The sequence below is a fragment of the Panulirus ornatus genome, chromosome 21 (assembly GCF_036320965.1).
Source record: "Panulirus ornatus isolate Po-2019 chromosome 21, ASM3632096v1, whole genome shotgun sequence".
Taxonomy (NCBI): Eukaryota; Metazoa; Arthropoda; class Malacostraca; order Decapoda; family Palinuridae; genus Panulirus; species Panulirus ornatus.
In genome coordinates, this window is record NC_092244.1 from 4,835,374 (window position 1) to 4,859,843 (window position 24,470).

Here is a 24,470-nt window from a genome sequence, read left to right on the forward strand (position 1 = left end):
GGTCCCACAAGAAGGGTTTTCCCTGGCTCTACGGAAGGAGTGTCCCAGGCCCCACGGAAGGGGCGCGTGGCACTCAGGGATGAGTATCGAACCATTACCTCGCGCGGTGTTCCAGCCTGCAGGCTCAGTGTTGGTCTAGGCGGCCACCTACACGGACACGTGTGCTCGCGTCCATCCCCTCACGACTCACTCCTTCTCCTCCTTCACCATACACTCCAGGACACACACAGACGACGCTGCTTCCGCCGCACACAACAGGTGACGTGGTTGCTCCTTCTGCTTCGTAACTGAGGGGAAAGTGGCCAGAGCGAAGGGCTGCCTGTTGCACAGTAGCCTTGTAATCTGTTGCACTAGTCCCCCCCCCCCCCCCCGCGCCTTCCCCAGCTGCTACAGCCTCTCTCTCTCTCTCTCTCTCTCTCTCTCTCTCTCTCTCTCTCTCTCTCTCTCTCTCTCTCTCTCTCTCTCTCTCTCTCTCTCTCTCTCTCTCTCCCCGAACATCACGACGTGCCATGGTAGTACTGTTACCCACACCAGGGGAGGCCCTTGCCAACACCGCACCACAACAGACCAGTCAGTTTGATGTGGTGTGTCCGCCAGCTCAAGCAAATAGCCAGGTAGGTCACCGTCGACGGTCATACGAGGTCACATTGCCACTGATAGAAGGGGTTGAGGCGCCCCTGTGTGTTACCCGTGTGTCTTCTCGGACAGACTACTGTCGCCCCCTGTCCGTAGGGATCCGACCCAAATCTCACGTATGTGTTGATCGTCCGTGCATCCCTAAATGTAATTCGTTAGTGGCCAGATTAGATGAATTGTCTCCCACCTGGAACGCAACTGTTCACTGGTTAGTATAGCTCGTGGTGGTCCCCGTCGGCGGCCGTCAGGTAGGGCCGCGCCGTCTGTGGAGCAGCGCCCCTCTAGGATCATACCAGCTATCGATCCTGAGCTCAGGGCCGAGTAAGGTCTTGTCCGCGCCATAACATAGGCCCTGGGAGGCACAGTAATCACATATTTTTAATATGACAGTATGACGATCCTTGAGCTCGACGGTACGACCCTTGGGTATGATGGCCTGGTCTTTGATCCGACGGACCTTAAGGGTCAAGTGAAAGGCCTGGGCCCTTATGCCTAAGGGTCGTTCCGTCGTGCTCAAGGAGTCAGCACGCGCGACTTTGAGTCGGTCGTCACCACTGGTGCTTCGGTCACGCTAGGTTCTGACGACCTAACTTGGTGAGCTGATTTGTCTCTTCTCTCAGGCCATTACCTGGTCAGGTCAGGGGTCAGAGATAAAGCCCATTGACACGTCATAAATGTTAACCTAATACTCCCCAGCGAATATGTATTTGATACGTCCTGAACTTTGTTATACGGGAATGTGATAAATACTGAAGTTCACTCACCCCGATATATATATATATATATATATATATATATATATATATATATATATATATATATATATATATATATATATATATATATATAACTCTCTCCAGGTTCTGTTCAATCTAGCTTCAAATTTCTGAGGTTCTGCAATCTGTCATTCACTTAAGGTATAACAGGACAGAATCAGCCCAGACGTCCGTGGCACTACATACTCCCACGTCTCATATCTAATCACTCACTCGACCCAGTTGCGTTAGATATGATCGGCAGAGACACCTGGCTCACTTCTCGCCCAGCAAAAATAACGCATCAGATACTTAAGTCTTCTCCGCCCCCACTGTGCCAAGTGTCTGGAGAGCAATTACCTGCCGCAGACTTCCCCCCCAACTCTCTCCACTGAATACCTTAACTACCTAACTATCTACAAGTACCCTACAAGGAGATTTGACCCAGTGGTGTGTATCTCGGGAGTACCTGTAAGGCAAGGGGTTACCATCAACACACTAGACATGTTGTTGTTTTTTATTTTCCTAAAGAAGGAACAGAGAAGGGGGCCAGGTGAGGATATTCCCTCAAAGGCCCAGGCCTCTGTTCTTAACGCTACCTCGCTAACGCGGGAAATGGCGAATAGCACACACACACACACACACACACACACACATATATATATATATATATATATATATATATATATATATATATATATATATATATATATATATATATATATATTGCAATATTTCACAGTGCTACGCGTGATCTAGGATTTGCTGACATCCACAAGGAAAATGAAACAAGTTGCCAAGCGCACTTTCGTACAATGATCACATCGTCAGGGGAGATACAAGAATAAGGCAGAAGATAGTAGAACAGTCAGTTGATATACAAGGAAGAAATGAAGCTAAGTTTCCCGTGTCCTTTCTTTTTCAGCTTCCTAATTCTCTCTGTATTTCAATTATGGCCTGGTGTTGATGATGACTTTTGTCCGTAACTGGAGCCGCCGACATAATGAAAAAAAAAAGGCACCATTGGTAAACAAATGTTTCCGGTTGGTGGTGTTTGGGTCCAGCATCATGCCTGCCGTAAAATTTTACGATGGAGACAGGAAAGGGAACTGTTTACAAACTTTACCTACGGAAAAACTACTCAGTTTGCAGAGACCTTTACTTGTATTAATGTTACAATTCTTTATGTATTAAATAATAGAAGATTCAATGATATTTCTCTTGGTAAGAGTTACATTTAATAACCGAATGTAGATCACGATAATGATTTTATTTTCCCTTTGACAGATTAACCAAGATGGACGTTGAGGAGTTCCGGGCTGCATCCAGCCAGATGACGGACTACATTATCAAGTACTTTAACACCATCAGGGACAGGTATGTTCTCTATTGTCCCTATTGTTCTTTGTATGAAAATCTAGAACAGGTCTGAGGACTTTACTTTCCCTTCATCAGCCAATTGTACTGTGATCAGTGACGAAGAAAGTTGGCATGGCTTTAAGGAGATCCCAACCACAAATGGGCATACTCGAGCCTAAATCACGAAATCCCAGTACTTCCAACTACCTTTTGAAGCCATGGAACTCCAGCAAAAGTGCTGACTGCAGACTCACCACTGATATGTTTCAAATATTTAGCATAATGTAAGGTAAATGGTTGTTGTTGGTTGCTGGAAATAAAGCTGTCGGTGGACAGTTCCTGGCGTAACCAAGTTGACAGAAGAAAGAGCATTGCAAGTAGTCACTGGCGAGATTGATACAATGCATATTGAAGACTGAAACAGGTTCAGCACCATGGAGTTGTCATGAGAATGTTGGTGGCACAGCTCGCCTCAGCCAATGCTGGGGTAAGTGACCTCAAGAGAGCATCGACTGAAGTACGGCAGCAAAGCTTGCACAGAGAGAACACACCAGCAAGTGAAGGGCAGCTGGTGTTGGCAATGGGTGGCACAGGCTTGCTGCAGATGTATGGCAGAATGAGCTGGCCAATGCCAGTGACGAGCAAAGCAGCGTTGGCTCATCACATCTCGAAGGTAAACTGAAATGAGCAACTCCATACCGGATTCTAGCTTGAAGGTCCTGCTTCTATTTTCCAGATCTTCTGTATGGTACATTGTGTGCTTGAGAGAGTAAGACAATACACTGAAAGATTAACAAGAATGTTTTAAGACGAGTGTTGGTGGATGTGGGAAAGGTGAGTGTATGAAAGGTTTGTGTGATAGGTGAAAAAAGCGTGTGCATCTCATTGAGAGCCGTCATAATTAGGGAAATTGCATACTCTATATGACATTCTGTATTGCATATTAGGTGTCTATATCTTATATCCCTCACTGTTGAAGCCTGTACTGAGATAATTGTCTTATCTCAGGAGGGTGCTGCCAGAAGTCGAACCCGGATACTTGCGTACTCTGCTACCATCTTGTGCACCCGACACCCCAGATGAGTGGAGTGACATCATGGCCGACATCGAGAGGGTTATCATGCCTGGAGTATGTGGTGGTGCTGCTGTTAATTTTACGATTGCTTTTAGTTGTTGTTGCTGTCCTTCTAAAGGTAATGATCCAAGGGAAGTAGGTATGAAAACAGTGAGATACACATCTTGGAGCTGATTTTGTCAGCACTTCGAAAGATTGGGTATCCCTATGAAAGTTTATAAATCTAGTTAATATGTTCCTAGGTGTTAGATGCTAGTAGTCTATACATTTGGGAAGCTATAGGTTAAATGAAAATGGAAAGATGAGAAACTTCTATTCATAAAAATTGAGAAGAGAGGGAATACCCATATGAACGTAGTTTTATCGGCGTATGAGCTGACAATAAGTTAGAGGGGAAAACATATGGGTTAAAGGAAATGTGACTTGCAAGGATGCACAACTAAAAAGATACAACAGAGCAAAAGAAGAAGCTTTATGATACACAGGAAAGGAAATAGGGACGGAAGCTTTAGTTTATTGTCGAGACAATCTGAACCTGGAGTTCGTTGGAAGAGGTGAGAAATGATCCAAAGTCAAATAAATTTTTGGTAGGTTACCATAGCCTGGAAATTGTGTTATTTTAAAGGATGGTCAGTTGAGAGAAATAAGATTTAGAAAATCATTTTTGACGTGGAGGTACAATAAAAAGAAACTCAGGACAGTGAGTGGTTAAGACATACTGGAAGGTGTATGTGTAAGGTTGATGCTGGTGTATTGTTAAGCGTGGAGATGGGTTGGCACTACTATGTACTTGAGTAGGTGTGACTGCGTACGATTATGTAGCATGAAATATGACAGTTATTGCCACTATATTGGAAAATATATACATTATCCGAATCAATGTAGGTGATGATTAGTTAGTTACAGAGTATTTTCTTGAATGGTCAGTCTGACTATTTAATGTTTGTTACTCCAGAAGGAAGTTGTAAAGTGTCATTGACCTTGCAGTGCACAGTATAGAGATCTGAGAAAAAATGTTTAATGTATGGAAATGGAACGCACATGAAGGAACTGTGGAGGAGGAGCTGATTGTTAAAGTATATCAAGATATGTATATTTTGCTGTAAATTCTGCCATTTATGCTAGCAATTTCTTTATGACAGACAACTTTTATTTGACCTGGAATTATATGATCCTCAACCAGCTTGAGGTTTCCATCCTAACCACCCATCTGTCTTTCTTCTCAGGTGACCCACTGGCATTCCCCACACTTCCATGCTTACTTCCCGACGGGTAACAGTTTTCCTGCCATCTTGGCAGACATGCTCAGCGATGCCATAGGCTGCGTTGGCTTCACTTGGGTAAGACTTCACCCCTCTGGCATCTCATGGAGGTCCTGCTAAATCCATAATTACTGTATATAACTTTTATGCCAAATTTTCTCCACTGTTTGTTTAAGTATAAAAATCTGGCCTTCATGCCCTTTTCCCTTTCCTAATTTACCATGTTCCTAACCAACAAGGGGTTCTCTAATCTTTGTAAACATGTGTAGTCACTGTTCAGCCATTCACCATGCCAAGTATGCTCATAAAACTTATTCCCAAGTTTCAGTACCTTTTCCTTTATAAACTGAAACAATCAATGCCATAGTCCAGAAAGCCGGCACCTAATTGCTATCTATGCTTCCATCCATGCTTCTTGATATGCTCTACATCGGTTTCATCTCCACTCTTCGTCTTCCCATTTAACCACTCTATCCATACTGTCAACTTTTCCATGTTCAAGATCTTTATTGTTCATCTAATTTCCCCCTTTGTAATAATTATTCATTTCCCTTTAACTCGGTTCCTGCTGTATGAAGAAACATGGTGCTTTCTTCATCAGATCCAATCATTTCTCTCACATTCTCTACATCTCGTAATTCATTAGCATTCTTTCTCCTTACACATGCCTCTTTTCTCCTCTTATTTGCCTCCTTCCAGAAAAGCATGTTATTCTCTTTTGAATTCAGATTCCCTTATATTTAAGCTCCTCTTGCTTTCCTTTTACTGATGTATAACAAGTTGTGTTTTTAAGGCTTTACATTTTGCAGGCTTTGTTCTCCATTCTTTACTGGTAGATGTAGCATCTTCCAAGTTCTTCCCCTCCACTATCTTTCTCAAATCTTCAATCCACCATGTTGTGTACTGAAAGTAGTGTGTTGTAGATGAGAGCAGGCCAGGATTTCAGCATGACTCAGGGTTACCGGTGTCTGTCTCTGGCCCACAGATTGCATCACCGGCCTGTACCGAACTGGAAGTAGTAATGATGGACTGGTTAGGTCAACTGTTAGGATTACCCCCACAGTTTCTGGCAGCTTCTGGGGGCAAAGGTGGTGGTGTTATACAGGTGAGTTGCTGCAGAAGAGCTATACTGTTCCTGTCATTTTGGAGCCAAGGGTGGTGGTGTTATATAGGTGAACCTTTGCCATATTGGTGTTATATATATATGAGATATGTTCTACTAGTGTAATGCAGATAAGCAAGATATTGAAAAATCACACCAGTTTATTTACTGTAAGAGGTGAATAACAAGCATTTTGTCAGTAGTTTGGAGTATGGAATTTTCAGTTTGTTATATAACTTTACTGAGCATCATACTTTGTATCTTCCAGTCCTTAACATCTACCTGAGAAAAAGAACCCCTCTTTCCTTTTTTCTGTTTCTGTTAGGATCAACTTTACCACTATACTTCAAGGGGCAGCACATGGCATTTTGATTTACAATTCTAAAGTTTTTTACCTCCCATATCAACAGAAAGATATATATTTGTTTGATGGAAAAACTAGTTTAATAGAAATCTTCCTAGAACGTAGATGTTAAAGAAGTACATTAACTGTGTGGATATAAAGGAGGTTTAGAGTGATATTTTTTGGTGGTGCCACAGGGTACAGCGAGTGAGGCAACATTGGTGGCACTGCTATCAGCACGGGCCAAGGCTCTTAGGCTGCTGAAGGAGAAGACACCCAATCTTGACCCTGCTACCCCATCCAAACTTGTTGCATATACCTCAGGTGGGTAGACAGTAAGATTTTGCTTGATTTAGGGCTAAAACATCTCTCACTGTGTAACTTGCTTGATTAATAATGCTGTTATCTACTTCAGCCACTCATTGACCATAATTGTCAGGTTAAGGTTGATCTAGTGTCTTCATCAGCCATCCATTCAGTTTTCTTGTGAAGGTTTTGGTCCTTACTGGAGATAATATCATTATATCATTGGTTAAAACAGTAAAGTGTCCTCCATCATTCTAACAAGGTATTTGCATGTCTTTGTTGGATGTCTTTCTAATGTATTCCCAGGTATACTTATAGCTTTAATCACTCTCTTTCTTCCCAAATGTGAGCTTTTAGTTTTGGTATATGCTGTCCTTCAAGTCTGTTTTTGTACATAGACTGCCATCCACCTTGTTTAGTTTTAATTCTGTCTTCGTAATTTTCGTATTGCTCTAAATGTGCTTTCTTCTGAATTTTCTCATTTATGCATGTTTCTTTCAAGATACTAAGGATTATATTATCCTTAGTGAATTCATTAGAATAGTTAGTTTTAAGTCTGGAGTTTTGATTAATTAAGCTTTATATATTCATGTGTATTATCTTTCTTGGTTTTCATGTCTGTCTTTCTTTATGACTATTTATATGGTCATACTTCATTATAATTTTAGGCAACAAAGTTTCATTCCTCAGAGCTCCTTGCCAATTCCATTAATATATTTTTACTTGTTTTGCATTTCTCGTGTGAGCAAGGTAAAGCCAGGGACACACAAAAGACAACCCAATTTGCTCACATCCACTGTCTAGTTATATATATCTTATAGAAAGTAGTTTTGGTTTACAGCTCTACTCCCAGTGTCTTATAGACTGTGCTCTAAGTTGTGTTGACTAATCAATTCATTGTTTCCATTGTATCTGATTGTCACTCATTCTACTCTGTTTTCACTAATTCTATCATTTTCTACTATAATCAGTGGGTCCTCTCCATTTACTAATATTCTTTATTTTGCATTTTTTTTAATTCAGATACCTTCATGTAATCCTAAGTTTCCTAGAGGATGCTTTTGTTTGTATTTTCTCCCCATTTACTTTTCCAGTATTTGTCAGAATATTTGCATACTTCTGGATGTCAGAACTCGCTTTTTTCTTGATTGCTACTGCCTTTTACACGGCAGAACACATTCTTTTGCTTTCTCCTCATTTTCACACACATTTCAATTCATATGATTCATCTTAAATTTCATGTTCCTCCTGTGTTTCCTCACATTCATTGTCTCCCTCGTACTCATTTTTTTCATCAATATCTGCCTCAGATGCCAAGATTTTGACTTTTGTTTGCATATTATGTAAGAAGATAAATACTTATTTTTTGTCACATTTGTCATATTTAAGGAAATCATGCATACTAAATTCACATTATAAGCACCTAGTTGTGGGATTTATGTTAAGACTGAATTTATAGCACCAAAGAAAGAGAGAGTATTTACAAATATCTGTGACAAGATTTTGCCTCATTTACCAGGAAAATTTATTTTGTTTCATTGTTTTTTCTGTGTTCATATAACAAGTGTCATAGATTCAAAAATGCACAACAAAGTATTTTCTTCTACTTACATAACTTTAAGGAAAAAACTATAATTCATTATTTCAAAGTAGATGTATGAAATCGCAAGGAAAAGTATATCTCAGGATGTTACTCTCCCTCTCTCTCTCTCTCAGTCCCCCCTGATTCCAAGTTTGTACCCATACAGACCAGGCACACTCGTCGGTTGAGCGGGCTGGGTTGTTGGCAGGGGTGAAGATGCGACTGATCAAAACAGACAAGCAGTTTTCCTTGCGAGGTGACTCACTACGCCAAGCCATCCTTCAGGACAAAGAGCAGGGACTCATACCTATCTTTGTGAGTAGTGGCCATATCTCACGGACCTGAGATTTACGAGAAAGGGAGTTGTCTGGGAAACACTGATGATAATTTGTTAAAGATGACCATGTTACCTTCTTTGTGAGTAGGGTTAGTGTTTCTTGAACACTGAGGATTTGTGTGAGTTACAGATAATGATTTGTGAGGAAAAGAGGTTCTGTGATGTGTAAGAGGTTTAACATAATTATTGTAAGTTGTCTGTCTCTCATGTGAGTAATTAAGCTGTTGCAAGAGGAATTATATCATAAACACGTTTTGTATTTGAACCTGACAAATGCCTTATTGTTTCTCCTGTCAACAATAATACAGTTGCAGGAGCAGTGAAAGAAGCCGTGACAACCCATTTTGCATGAGTAAAGTTAGCATATTAATTTGAATGTGCTTACATCACTGTGTTTGTGAGTGTGGGGATGGTAGTTTCTTTTTCTGAGAAGCAGTTCTAATGTGATGATGTTTTCTAATTAGTAATGATGGTAAGGGTTATGTTTCCAGACATAGACACTCATGGAGAATCTCAGGCTGAGTTACAAGCTGTTGTCTTCTTAGACCTGTATCAGCTCTGATGTTTTACTTCATCCCATATTTGTCTACAGACTGAACAGCTAGCTTAACTTTGTGCTGTCTGCTAGCTCCTAGAATTGAGTTTAGGTCAGTGGATTAGAGGTTATAATTGCCAACCACTTCACCACTAAGGCACAGTCAATAATTTTTTTTTTTATTCATGCTCACCAGCTCCCATGTGAACGAGGAAGCATCAAAGCCAGATGACTGAGCCTTAGATGAAAACTTCTTGACTTGGCTTCTTGCTCTTTTCCTTCTTTTTAAAAGTAGATAGAGAGAGGATTTCCAGCCACCCACTCCTGCCCCTCGTAGTCATCTTCTAAGATGTACGGGGAATACTTGGGCAGTATTCTTTCTTCCCTATACTTAGGGGTAAAATAATAATAAAAAAATATTGATGATTAGGATAATAATGATAATGATTATAACAATATTAATAATGATAGTAATAATAATAATGATGATTGATTTTTTTCATACACATTTGCCATTTACAGCGTTAGTGAGGTAGCGTTAAGGACAGAGGACTGAGCCTTAGAGGGAAAAATCCTCACTTGGCCCATAATCACTGTTATCATTACAACCATCACCAGTATTGCTACCATTGCCTGTATTGTTACCATCACCATTAATGTAGTTGGCCATAATGTCACCACTGCCATCACAAGTATTGTTACCATTGCCATCACAAGTATGGTCACCACCATCAGCAGTTATCATTTCTTCAGGTGGTGGGCACGGTAGGTGCTACACCTGCCTGTTCCTTTGACAACCTACGGGAGATTGGACAGGTGACACAGGAGTTTGACCTGTGGCTCCATGTCGACGCTGCCTATGCTGGTGAGTTGAGCATACCCTGGTATTATCTCAAGTCATGGATGGCTGGTTATGTCATGAGAATGCCATGTTTGGGTACTTCATATATGGCTGCCTTGTGTACTTGTAATTAACTAATTACAAAAATTTTGGCAGGCAATATAGAATAGTGTGCAAGTGTTCTGATATTTGTTTCACGAAGGTGAAATTTTAGATGCTACTTATGGCAGTTTTCACTAATGTGAAGTATGTTCTGTTTTAGATTGAGTCTTTACATTTGCACATAAAATTATTTGACAAATTTTAGAAAAAGTGCCAGAAAGTTCTTATCCTTTAAGTGTTTGTGAGATGAATAATCCATTTACTTATGATGCTTGTGGAAGGTGATGGTGTCTTTTCATATGACATGGGAACATGATGGGTGGAGTTCAAGTGTTCCAAGAGAATCAAAATGGGCTCCTGTCAGTACAGCCTTCAGATGCTGCTGTTGAGACAACTATGACCTAAGTCAAGAACTTGATTATGGCAGATTGGTGCTTGAAAGTTGATGAAATAGCATTAATGGTATATTTTCATGTAGAAGTATTATGGTCGTCATCCATGAGCATTTGGGTATGGTAAAGTGCTCAATAAGACAGATACCCACATATCTTGACTTATAACATCAACTACGGAGGGTTGGACCATGTCACTTGCTTTTTGAGTGATATGGAGAAATTTAGCCAACTTTCTTTTTCCTTCAGTTACAGGGAATAAGACCTGGATTGAGCATAAGGTTTTAAGTTCAAGCTGATATCCATGCAATGGAGAGACTGGACTTCTCTATTTTCCAAAATTTCTGAACACAACCCATGGCCAGCAAGATAAATGGCCCAAATTTCCTAGAACACCAAACAGATTCTGCTCTCTGCATGTCTTCCACATGCAGCAAACATATAACAACAGTAACAGGTGACTTATGCTGGTTTGACTAAAAAATTGCACACTGCTCTATGGCAAAATGCACTGGTCAATGAGGCCTATATTTTACATGATGCTATTTCCGTCTTTGCTTTTAAGCAACTTTGCTACCTATCTTACTGCTCAGCCCTGGTCCCAAATGAAATATTTCAAATCTTGAAGTCCCACCTTCTTGGTTGATGGTTTTCAGAAGAGGAGTAGATTACAGAGGTACTATGACTGAAGCTTGGATTGACCAGCAGTCAGAAGATTTTATAAGACTGGCATTATGAGCAATAAGTCCATAAAGATAATATTAAAAAAGAAAATAAGAATTGTATACCTGTTTTTGTTTCACTATGCTTATGCAAAACTTTTTGACTTCATAAGGTACATCAAATCTGACTGCAGTTTTTAAATTCATTGCTGTCTTGCCTTCAATTAACCTTTTCTGTACCATTTAATTTACCTTTTTCTATACCATTTAATTTACCTTTTTCTACATGACATTGACTCATCCACCCATTCAGTGACACATGTACTTATCAGCTTGTAATTCAGAAAGATGCTGCCTTTTATTCACTTTTCACCTACCCATAGTTTACCTCTCATCTACCCAAGATATCTCACTGACTTGCTCTGCAATTCATCTAAGATCTCTTATCGACTTATGATCTACTCATGTACCCAATATCTCTTGTGATTTGCTTTACCATCAGTGATCTGCCTCTCCACCTCATATGAACAGTATTATGCACCTTTGACCAGCTACACACACTGATGATCAACATTTCACCTTCCACCTTGGTGCACCCACAGGGTCAGCGTTCGTGTGTGAGGAGTTTCGCTACCTAATGGATGGTGTTGAACTGGCTCATAGTTTTAACTTCAACCCTCACAAGTGGCTGTTGGTCAACTTTGACTGTTCTGCTATGTGGTAGGTTAGATGTGTGTATAATTACATACTTGTGCAGTATGGTGAGATAGTTCTACGATCAAAGGGCATCACCTCTTGAACTTTACCTGTCAAGATTTTGCCATTAAGCAGGGCTAGTGTATAACACTTACCTTAGGAATATTAAGAGTTAAGAATAAAGCCATGTGAGTTACATGTTGAGTATTGTTTTTAAGATGTAAAGAGCTTGTGTTTGTGGACTGAATGCCAGCAACCCACATGTATGCAAGTCAGAAAAAAAAGACAGCAGCCTGGGCCAGGAAGAAGACATGAATTGTCTCTATAATACTGGCTTCAATCACTACTTTTGCTATCCTTCCCAATGCCTAGTCTGTAGTACGTCCCTGGTCAGGAGTTGCCTGCCACCTATTACTCATATGATTACCAAATTGTAATTTATAGGGAGAGAGTTTTAAACTCTTGGGACCCTGTCTCTTGTACACTTAAACTCCAGGTCTTTACCCCCCCTTTTTTTTTTGTTAGTTGAGGTGACACTGGCTGAGGCCCTAGTCAAGGCCATACCATTAATGCTGTGTGTGTGCATGTGTGCATATATATATATATATATATATATATATATATATATATATATATATATATATATATATATATATATATTTTTTTTTTGCTTTGTCGCTGTCTCCCGCGTTTGCGAGGTAGCGCAAGGAAACAGACGAAAGAAATGGCCCAACCCACCCCCATACACATGTATATACATACGTCCACACACGCAAAATATACATACCTACACAGCTTTCCATGGTTTACCCCAGACGCTTCACATGCCCCGATTCAATCCACTGACAGCACGTCAACCCCGGTATACCACATCGCTCCAATTCACTCTATTCCTTGCCCTCCTTTCACCCTCCTGCATGTTCAGGCCCCGATCACACAAAATCTTTTTCACTCCATCTTTCCACCTCCAATTTGGTCTTCCTCTTCTCCTCATTCCCTCCACCTCCAACACATATATCCTCTTGGTCAATCTTTCCTCACTCATTCTCTCCATGTGCCCAAACCATTTCAAAACACCCTCTTCTGCTTTCTCAACCACGCTCTTTTTATTTCCACACATCTCTCTTACCCTTACGTTACTTACTCGATCAAACCACCTCACAACCACACATTGTCCTCAAACATCTCATTTCCAGCACATCCATCCTCCTGCGCACAACTCTATCCATAGCCCACGCCTCGCAACCATACAACATTGTTGGAACCACTATTCCTTCAAACATACTCATTTTTGCTTTCCGAGATAATGTCCTCGACTTACACACATTCTTCAAGGCTCCCAGAATTTTCGCCCCCTCCCCCACCCTATGATCCACTTCCGCTTCCATCCGCTGCCAGATCCACTCCCAGATATCTAAAACACTTCACTTCCTCCAGTTTTTCTCCATTCAAACTCACCTCCCAATTGACTTGACCCTCAACCCTACTGTACCTAATAACCTTGCTCTTATTCACATTTACTCTTAACTTTCTTCTTTCACACACTTTACCAAACTCAGTCACCAGCTTCTGCAGTTTCTCACATGAATCAGCCACCAGCGCTGTATCATCAGCGAACAACAACTGACTCACTTCCCAAGCTCTCTCATCCCCAACAGACTTCATACTTGCCCCTCTTTCCAAAACTCTTGCATTCACCTCCCTAACAACCCCATCCATAAACAAATTAAACAACCATGGAGACATCACACACCCCTGCCGCAAACCTACATTCACTGAGAATCAATCACTTTCCTCTCTTCCTACACGTACACATGCCTTACATATATATATATATAAAATAATAAAAATGAAAAGTAATAAAAAGAGTGTGGTTGAGGGAGCAGAAGAGTGTGTTTTGAAATGGTTTGGTCACATGGAGAGAATGAGTGAGGAAAGATTGACAAAGAGGATATATGTGTCAGAGGTGGAGGGAACGAGAAGTGGGAGAGACAAAGAGGATATATGTGTCAGAGGTGGAGGGAACGAGAAGTGGGAGACCAAATTGGAGGTGGAAAGATGGAGTGAAAAAAATTCTGAGTGATTGGGGCCTGAACATGCAGGAGGGTGAAAGGCATGCAAGGAGGTTTAGCAGTTCATATTGGTAATACAAAAGTCATTCTTCTGTTGTCTAGAACTATAGGTGTGATTTAATATGCAATGGGAAAAAGTTGATATCATAAGTTGAGAAACAAAAATGTAAAATTTAAGATCCACAATAATCTTAATAAAAACCTGATATACTAGTGGAAGAGTGCTCAGTGAGGTTGAATTGGTGTGGGGGAACTTGGGGAGTGTGTTGAAAGAGATCATGACAGAGGTGAGTAGCACTGGAAGGGTGGGTTTGGACAAGGTTGAGAATTTAGAAAGGTGTTGGTGGCTATGAAAAAAAAGGAAAGCAAATTATAATCTGTGAAGAGAGAAACTTGGAAATCTTTTGATAGTAGATATCACAGTCATTGTTTGATTGGTCTATATATCTTGCTTCATTACAATGTCATTGTTTTATTAAAAAGCTAATAATTATTTACAATACCATCTCTTCCTAGGATAACAAATGCCAGTGACTTGGTGGAAGCTTTCAATGTTGACCCCCTGTACCTGAAGCATGACCAGCAAGGCCAGGTCCCAGACTACCGGGTTAGTAGCTACAGTTCATGACCAAATTGAAGACTACCAGGTATATACCATCAAGTCATTGCCCATTCCCAGACTACCAGGTAACAACAGGTTCTTATGTATGTCCCAGACTACCAGGTTAGTAACAACAGGTGTGTCTGGTCCCAGGCTACAAGGTTTGTAAAACAGATCGTGTCCAGTTCAGGGATTACTGGTTTAAGTAGCAACAGTTCGTAGCCCAGTGCCAGGCTACAAGGTCATGACCAGACCCTAGACCATGAATTTAGTAATGGCAGTTCATGACCACCTACCAGACCACTTGATCAGTGGCAACAAGTGAAGGGCACATGTCAGACTTCTAAGGCAGAACCAATAGGCCATAGTCATGTCCCACACTACCATGTCATTAGTGGCATGTCACTGCCAAGTGTCAAATTGTCAGTTCAAATGCATTAAGGAAATGGCATGGGTAGATATCATACCATAAAGTCAGCTGTGCAACAGACAAGTCACGACCAGGTGCTGGCCTTCATGGTGGGCAGCATCATAAACATATTAGGGCCAGGTACTTTACACTCACACCTGAAGGTTTGGAAGACTTGATATACAAATGTAGATTAAAGATTTATTGAATTAACAGTAGCAACTATTCATGTTGAACATGGTAGGTGGTTAGTAGAAGCACTGCTGCAAGGTAATTGTTCAAGTCAGCCTGCCTGAGGTATCACCATGTCCAGTTGCAGTAACCAAAACTAGCAGCATGATTTACAGTCATGGTAAGACCTTACAGCTCCCACCAGTGATGTAGCCAAGTCAATCCCTTGATAAAATGATAGAGCCAATTAGTCTTCCAGTTGTAGTACATCTTAGTCTTTTCCTCCAAGCGGCATAGTCAAGTTGGGGCTTCCATCTATGGTATATGCATGTCTTGTCTCTTGACAGTGGTACAGTGAGTTTGAGACAAACAGAAACAAAATGGCCAGAGCTGGGTAATTGAGTTGCAATAATCCACAGTTGTTTCTGGACCCAAATAGCAACCACTTAACACTGTTTTCTTGACAGCTCATGTTTGTCAGTTGCATAACAACATTATTTCACTGCTGTATGTTAACTTTCCTTCCCTGCCAAAGCCAGTAACATATATGAACATCACTTCACTTACAGCACTGGCAGATCCCTTTGGGCCGACGGTTCCGATCTCTCAAGCTGTGGTTTGTGATGAGGATGTATGGCAAGCATGGTTTACAGGCACACATTAGGAAGCAGGTGAGTACTCCTACACTTGGTTGGAATATAGACATATTTGGACATTTCATTGACATAAGATGATTATACTATTACTACTGGTGCCACTAGACTCTGCCTGCTTTAGATTATGCTGCAAGTGAAAATTTACCATTGGCAAGGTCCTATTATCAGAGGACATTCTCAGTGAGAGAGCTCTTACTCCAAGAGTCCATCCTTTTCCTTCTTCTGACTATTTTGCAGCCTAGAGACTGCAGGAACCCCTGGAGAAGGGGTCCTTGGGATAAGTAAAACAGGAGAGGATTTCCTGCTCCCACCCCTTTTAGTTGCCTTCTACAACATACAGGGAATACGTGAGGAGTATTCTTTCAACCCTATCCACAGGGATATATATGTATATGTATGGTATGTATGTATATACCTGATCCCTTGCTTACGACCTATGCAACTTACGACCATCAGCACAAAACCAGAAAAGAAATAAAAGTTAAAAGATAAAGATGATGAGATGTGAACTTCAAATCTTCAATAAAATGTAAGAAGAAACAACAGAATCATTTAAAAAGCTGGTTAATAAAAAACAAGATAATCATAATAGAAATTGAATAGGATAAAAGAATGCCGTACAGGGATACAAATTCTATGTGCCATGCTGACATGCATTCGATTTACGTCCATTTCAAGATCTAACCGGTTGGTCAGTACGGAACTTGGACTTATGTCGGGTAGGGGATGTATATGGTAAGAGTGAGTAAGGAAAGGTTGACAAAGAGGATATATGTGTTAGAAGTGGAGGGAACAAGGAGAAAAAGGAAGACCAAATTGGAGATGTAAGGATGGAGTAAAAAGAGATTTAGAGCAATCAGGGCCTGACATGCAGGAGGGTGAAAGGTATGTATGGGTTAATCAACTGGAGTGTTATGGTATACTAAGGTCGACATGCTGTCATTGAACTGAACCAGGGCATGTGAAGTGTCTGGGGTAAGCTACGGAAAGTCTGTGGGGCCTGTTTGTGGAAAGGGGGCTTTGGTCTTGGTACATTACAAAATGAGTGGTAGAGAATGGATTTGAGCAGATGCAGCCTATCCTTGTTTGTTCATGGCGTAACCACACAAATGCAGGAAAAGATGATCAGGTATCAAAATATATACATGCACTTTTTTCCAGTGCAATTGCAATCCTTGAAAGTTTACTGCAGTAGCAAAATCTAGGATTTTTTAGTCAAAACTAACTCAGCTTTAGTTGTTCAAAGACATTCACACACACACACACACATATATCTTTTTTTTCTTTTAAACTATTCGCCATTTCCCACGTTAGCGAGGTAGCGTTAGGAACAGAGGACTGGGCCTTTTTTGGAATATCCTCACCTGGCCCCCTCTGTTCCTTCTTTTGGAAAATTAGAAAAAAAAACGAGAGGGGAGGATTTCCAGCCCCCCGCTCCCTCCCCTTTTAGTCGCCTTCTACGACACGCAGGGAATATGTGGGAAGTATTCTTAATCCCCTATCCCCAGGGATAACACACACACACACATATATATATATATTTTTTTTTTTTTTTTTTTTATACTTTGTCGCTGTCTCCCGCGTTTGCGAGGTAGCGCAAGGAAACAGACGAAAGAAATGGCCCAACCCCCCCCCCCATACACATGTACATACACACATCCACACACGCAAATATACATACCTACACAGCTTTCCATGGTTTACCCCAGACGCTTCACATGCCTTGATTCAATCCACTGACAGCACGTCAACCCCTGTATACCACATCGCTCCAATTCACTCTATTCCTTGCCCTCCTTTCACCCTCCTGCATGTTCAGGCCCCGATCACACAAAATCTTTTTCACTCCATCTTTCCACCTCCAATTTGGTCTCCCTCTTCTCCTCGTTCCCTCCACCTCCGACACATATATCCTCTTGGTCAATCTTTCCTCACTCATTCTCTCCATGTGCCCAAACCATTTCAAAACACCCTCTTCTGCTCTCTCAACCACGCTCTTTTTATTTCCACACATCTCTCTTACCCTTACGTTACTTACTCGATCAAACCACCTCACACCACACATTTTCCTCAAACATCTCATTTCCAGCACATCCATCCTCCTGCGCACATCTCTATCCATAGCCCACGCCTCGCAACCATACAACATTGTTGGAACCACTATTCCTTCAAACATACCCATTTTTGCTTTCCGAGATAATGTTCTTGACTTCCACACATTTTTCAAGGCTCCCAAAATTTTCGCCCCCTCCCCCACCCTATGATCCACTTCTGCTTCCATGGTTCCATCCGCTGACAGATCCACTCCCAGATATCTAAAACACTTCACTTCCTCCAGTTTTTCTCCATTCAAACTCACCTCCCAATTGACTTGACCCTCACCCCTACTGTACCTAATATATATATCCTCGATAAAAACTTTTCACTGCTTCTAACAACTTTCCTCCCACACCATATATTCTTAATACCTTCCACAGAGCATCTCTATCAACTCTATCATATGCCTTCTCCAGATCCATAAATGCTACATACAAATCCATTTGCTTTTCTAAGTATTTCTCACATACATTCTTCAAAGCAAACACCTGATCCACACATCCTCTACCACCTCTGAAACCACACTGCTCTTCCCCAATCTGATGCTCTGTACATGCCTTCACCCTCTCAATCAATACCCTCCCATATAATTTTTTTTTATTTTTATCGAAGATGTAAGGCATGTGTACGTGTAGGAAGAGAGGAAAGTGATTGGTTCTCAGTGAATGTAGGTTTGTGGCAGGGGTGTGTGATGTCTCCATGGTTGTTTAATTTGTTTATGGATGGGGTTGTTAGGGAGGTAAATGCAAGAGTTTTGGAAAGAGGGGCAAGTATGAAGTCTGTTGGGGATGAGAGAGCTTGGGAAGTGAGTCAGTTGTTGTTCGCTGATGATACAGCGCTGGTGGCTGATTCATGTGAGAAACTGCAGAAGCTGGTGACTGAGTTTGGAAAAGTGTGTGGAAGAAGAAAGTTAAGAGTAAATGTGAATAAGAGCAAGGTTATTAGGTACAGTAGGGTTGAGGGTCAAGTCAATTGGGAGGTGAGTTTGAATGGAGAAAAACTGGAGGAAGTGAAGTGTTTTAGATATCTGGGAGTGGATCTGGCAGCGGATGGAACCATGGAAGCGGAAGTGGATCATAGGGTGGGGGAGGGGGCGAAAATCCTGGGGGCCTTGAAGAATGTGTGGAAGTCGAGAACATTATCTCGGAAAGCAAAAATGGGTATGTTTGAAGGAATAGTGGTTCCAACAATGTTGTATGGTTGCGAGGCGTGGGCTATGGATAGAGTTGTGCGCAGGAGGATGGATGTGCTGGAAATGAGATGTTTGAGGACAATGTGTGGTGTGAGGTGGTTTGATCGAGTGAGTAACGTAAGGGTAAGAGAGATGTGTGGAAATAAAAAGAGCGTGGTTGAGAGAGCAGAAGAGGGTGTTTTGAAGTGGTTTGGGCACATGGAGAGGATGAGTGAGGAAAGATTGACCAAGAGGATATATGTGTCAGAGGTGGAGGGAACAAGGAGGAGAAGAGGGAGACCAAATTGGAGGTGGAAAGATGGAGTGAAAAAGATTTTGTGTGATCGGGGCCTGAGCATGCAGGAGGGTGAAAGGAGGGCAAGGAATAGAGTGAATTGGAGCGATGTGGTATACTGGGGTTGACTTGCTGTCAGTGGATTGAAGCAGGGCATGTGAAGCGTCTGGGGTAAACCATGGAAAGCTGTGTAGGTATGTATATTTGCGTGTGTGGACGTATGTATATACATGTGTATGGGGGGGGGGGTTGGGCCATTTCTTTCGTCTGTTTCCTTGCGCTACCTCGCAAACGCGGGAGACAGCGACAAAGTATAATAAAAAAAAAAATAATATATATATATATATATATATATATATATATATATATATATATATATATATATATATATATATCTTTTCTTTTCTTTCAAACTATTCGCCATTTCCCGCATTAGCGAGGTAGCGTTAAGAACAGAGAACTGGGCCTTTGAGGGAACATCCTCACCTGGCCCCTTTCTCTGTCCCTTCTTTTGGGAAAAAAAAAATATTTTTACTGTTAATTATTTTTAAGTTAACATAAGATTAAGCAGATTTTGTCTTAATGGTCATCAGGCTAGAATCCTCTCCTCTATGATATGTCACACTTTGAGATGATGGAAACACAAAAATGGTACATTGATTAGGCTTCTGATGATCTTAACCTGGACCCATATTTTCTTTTTTTCAAACATTATCTTGGATATTGCTGTTTGCCAATAAGATCATTACTGAAAGAAAAGTATAAGCAGTTATTAGATAGTCTATCCATTGCACATTACCCATTACCTTACACATATGCTTAAATCTGCTGCACATGTACCAAGTTCTGCTTCACATAAAAGTGTTTCAGCTGCTCCTAATTTCCTCATCAAAGCTAAGTTAATAGGGCCAGAAATGTAGTGGTATATCATCCTACAAGGAAGCCTACAACAGATATGAAACAGAAATTTCAGTCAGATTTTTAATGCTTCTTTTGACTGCAGGTGGCACTGGCACACCAGTTTGAAAGCTATGTGAAGGAAGACCAACGCTTTGAGATCATTCTGCCAGTCACACTTGGCCTTGTCTGCTTTCGTCTCAAGGTAAACTGCTCAGTAATTGTTGTGTCTGACTATGGTGATAGCTGAACCTCACTGTATGTGCCACTGTTTCATTGCATGTTAACTGCAAAGACCCTAAGATACTGCCAGGTCCTTACTCTTTTATGTTTGGGTGACTGCTGAAACCTCATTGCATTATATAAGGGCATTTGCTAAAATCCCACAGTGCCATACCATTCGTATCCCAGGGACTGCAGCATCATGTTACGGTAATGTTTTTGACGTCCGTATGTTGTACTGAGATACCTGCCAATACCAGATTCTTTTCACTGTGGGGATCTTGACCACACTTTTTCATGTGAAAGTTACTGTTAGCTACACCTCTGTACATATATGTTGGCTTGTGATGACCTCCAGTAACCTTTGTTAATTAAGTGCCATGATAATACATGATTAGTTGTGATGTGAGTTTATTTGCAATGAAATGTGAAGACCTCTAACAATTAGTAATTACCTGTAATGATTCATCAGTTTGTATGACCTGTGTTGTCATGTAATGTCATTAATGTATGTTGACCTTTGATGGCCAGATGTAAATTTTAATGATGCATTTCATCTAGTGTTGACCTGTATTCACCTTTGTTTATCTGGACCTCAGCTGTAATATTTGATGACAAACTTTCTGACTTAATAATGACTTTTGCAGAAGGATAATGAAGTCAATGAGTCACTGCTCAAGAAACTGAATGCTGGGGGAGTCATCCACCTGGTGCCTTCCAAGATCAATGACATCTACTTTCTCAGGTCTGCTCCTTATTGTCTTAATCCACTTTCAGTTTCTCGTTTTAGCAAACAAAACCTGTAATCATTTCATAATGTATGATGCACCCTCACAGTTAGCTTAACACTTTTGCAGTTCATGGTAACTTCCTTATGCTGTTACTTTTTTAGCATAATTCCCCATATTTGTATGGTCCTTAGGTGAGCCTTCAGACACTGCAATGCAGAGTTATCTCTGCCATTATGATACTCTTTGATATAATTAATATAATGCACATGAGTGAGTGAGGACTTAGGCTTGTTTGCAGAGATTCTTAGAGAAATTGAATAAAGAATGATATAAGGTGAGAGTAAATGAAACAAAGGGAGTGATCAAGGAAAGGAAAGTATATAGAAAATAGTTTTTACATGTGCTGTTGAAATGTATGATGTGTGGATGGTGTGAGGTTAATTCATGAGAAGTGATAGTGAGTGGTTACAAAGTTAAGTTGCTAGTGAAGAGAAAATGTAGGTATATAGGCAGGATCTATAGGGAAGAGATACAGGTAATTGAGAAGTGTATTAGAGAAAGCAGTAAGAGGTCAAGAGAAAGGTGCAGGGGATGAAAAAGATGGCTAATGAGAGATGGGGTGGGAGAGTTTTGGCTAACTTCAGGGAGAATAAGAAAATATTTTGGAAAGTGAATAGTGAGGAGAATAAGAGAACAAAAGAAGGAACAGAGAAGGGGGCCATGTGAGGAGCCTTTTCTCTAAGGCTCTGTCATCTGTTCTTGAATGCTACCTTGCTAACATGGGAAATGACAAATGGAGTGAAAAAGATTTTGAGCAATATGGGCCTAAACATACAGGAGGGTGAAAGGCGTGCAAGGAATAGAGTGAATTGGAATGATGTGGTATACCAGGGTTGATGTGCTGTCAATGGATTGAACCAGGGCATGTGAAGAGTCTGGAGTAAACCATGGAAACTTTTGTAGGGCCTGGATGTGGAAAGGAAGCTGTGGTTTCAGTGCATTACATGACAGCTAGAGACTGATTGTGAATGAAAGTGACCTTTGTTATCTTTTCCTAACGCTACCTTGCGTGTCATAGAAGGTAACTAAAAGGGGAGGGAGTGGGAGGCTGGAAATCCTCCCCTCTCATTTTTTATTTTCCGAAAGAAGGAACAGAGAAGGGGGCCAAGTGAGGATTTCCTTCAAAGGCCCAGTCCTCTGTTCTTAACACTACCTTACTAACGTGGGAAATGGCGAATAGTATGAAAGAAAGAAAGTGAGTGGGTGAATCTTTCTTCCTCTGTTTCCTGGCATTACCTTGCTGATGTGGGAAATGGCAATCAAGTATAATAATCATTATGAATAGCTTTATCACATATTACATTTTAGATCATACTTTCCCATAATCTGGGCTTTTTTTTGATAGTGAGAAAATCATTACAAATGTGTTTTCTGATTAAAACCAAAATATCTTGACAGGTTTGCTGTGTGTTCTCGGCTGACAGAGAGTCAAGATGTGCAGGTGGCATGGCAGGAAGTGCTAAAGCAGACAGAGCTTGTCTTGCAGAAAAATTAGATGCCATCTCAACTGTTCCTGAAGGTCTAGTTGTAATATCTCTTCTTTGCAGTAACCCTTCCCTATAGATTTAGTTATCTCTTTTACAACAATGTTAGCAGTGAACGTAGTCACCAACTTTTCAACCACCCCTGAAGAACTGGCTACATCTACGAATATCTCATCTGGAGTGACCAGTGGTTCCTCTGTTACCTCAACAGAACTAGTTACCTTCCTGTAGACCATCCCTGGTAAATAATTATCTGCTCTTAGTCCAAGTCAGGTGAAGAACCAGGAACCTATTCATCTACTATCCCACCAAGAGGTTTTGAAATAGACACTACTTGTTATCTTTTCAGGTGCCTTCTTATCTCATCACTTGAGTACCATATCGCTTTCCTTTGGTTGTAAAACAGACAGCGCTGTCCATGCTTCTTGAGTGAATCAGAATCTGTAATACAGTGCTACATTTATTGGTTTTATTGGCAGATGGTACTGTATCAACACTTTCATTGCATTTCTGCAAAGTCCTTTCATCCATAGCCATAATCCATGTGGGTTTCTTGTCATGAGGGCAACGCATGAAGGACCTGTTGCCATGCAAAACATTAGACTCTAAACATACAGTTTTGTTTGATTTTACAGCCAAAGGGGAACAGTTTGTTAGAATTTGCCAGAAATGATAGGATGGTAGTTGAGTACATGATAAACACTCTTTACCTCAGAATCTCGTGCTGGAATGGTTGATAAATAGGTCCCAGGTTCCTCAGCTTACTTTCCAAAATATTATTTTGCTTCTTGCGTCAGAAATATAGTACTGAGAATCTTCTTTAATGCAGGGCAGTCAAACACAACAAACCTCATTACCATTCAGAAAGGCATATCATCACAGGCATGGAATGCTCTTAAGACCAGATTTACCTTTATACATAAAAGTGACAATGACTGTACAAACAGATCAATAAGAAATGTAAATGGAGGTAATACTGGTGCCAGTCAGTTGTTGGTTGCATGTTAAGGTAGCATTGAAAGAAAAATTTTTATTGAATGGACAAAAGAGGATTGAATGTATTACTGTAGCCTACATATGGAATTATTGCACCCATATTTACATTACAAGAACCACTGGGTTGTGAAGACGTAGACCTGTTAACACTGTTAAATTTTCCAGTACGAAAGGAATACAATCTGTGTGATGAGACCACTTCAGCATCAGAGAAATGTCACAAGCTACACTCACCTTACCAATGTAATAGTACTTCATTTACAAGCTTTATAATAAAAAAGTATTTACTCAATTAATTTGAATGTCTTAAAGAATGATACATGTACATATTTCAAGCTAAGAAAACAGTGAAATAGTCAGAAATTATCTTGATATAAATGCAGCATTTTACTTATGTCATGTGACTCACTGATGGCTTGAAGTACTCGTCATCTACTTGTTAATGGTTATTTCTTTTCTATACATGTACATGTTTAATTTTTTCAATTATATATTTTTTTTTTTTTTTTTTTTTTTTTTTTATACTTTGTCGCTGTCTCCCGCGTCTGCGAGGTAGCGCAAGGAAACAGACGAAAGAAATGGCCCAACCCCCCCCCCCCCATACACATGTACATACACATGTC

The 24,470-nt window shown here is 40.7% G+C and overlaps 1 protein-coding gene across 3 annotated transcripts; it reads left to right on the forward strand.

Moving 5' to 3' along the window:
• Positions 1-104: 104 nt before the first annotated feature.
• Ddc (aromatic-L-amino-acid decarboxylase) lies at positions 105-24,338 on the forward strand. 3 transcript variants are annotated; one of them, XM_071675529.1, is made up of 14 exons: positions 105-258; positions 2,679-2,768; positions 3,759-3,879; positions 5,052-5,165; positions 6,073-6,192; positions 6,730-6,856; positions 8,587-8,735; positions 10,046-10,157; positions 11,892-12,009; positions 14,574-14,664; positions 15,808-15,909; positions 20,461-20,559; positions 21,224-21,321; positions 22,766-24,338. In XM_071675529.1, exons 2-14 carry the CDS (start codon positions 2,689-2,691, stop codon positions 22,860-22,862), a joined length of 1,428 nt encoding a protein of 475 aa, XP_071531630.1. In that variant the 5' UTR covers positions 105-258; positions 2,679-2,688; the 3' UTR covers positions 22,863-24,338. The 3 variants fall into 3 exon arrangements, with proteins under 3 accessions (XP_071531630.1, XP_071531629.1, XP_071531631.1); XM_071675528.1 differs by lacking the exon at positions 105-258 and adding an exon at positions 434-614; XM_071675530.1 differs by lacking the exon at positions 105-258 and adding an exon at positions 1,577-1,841.
• Positions 24,339-24,470: the final 132 nt, after the last annotated feature.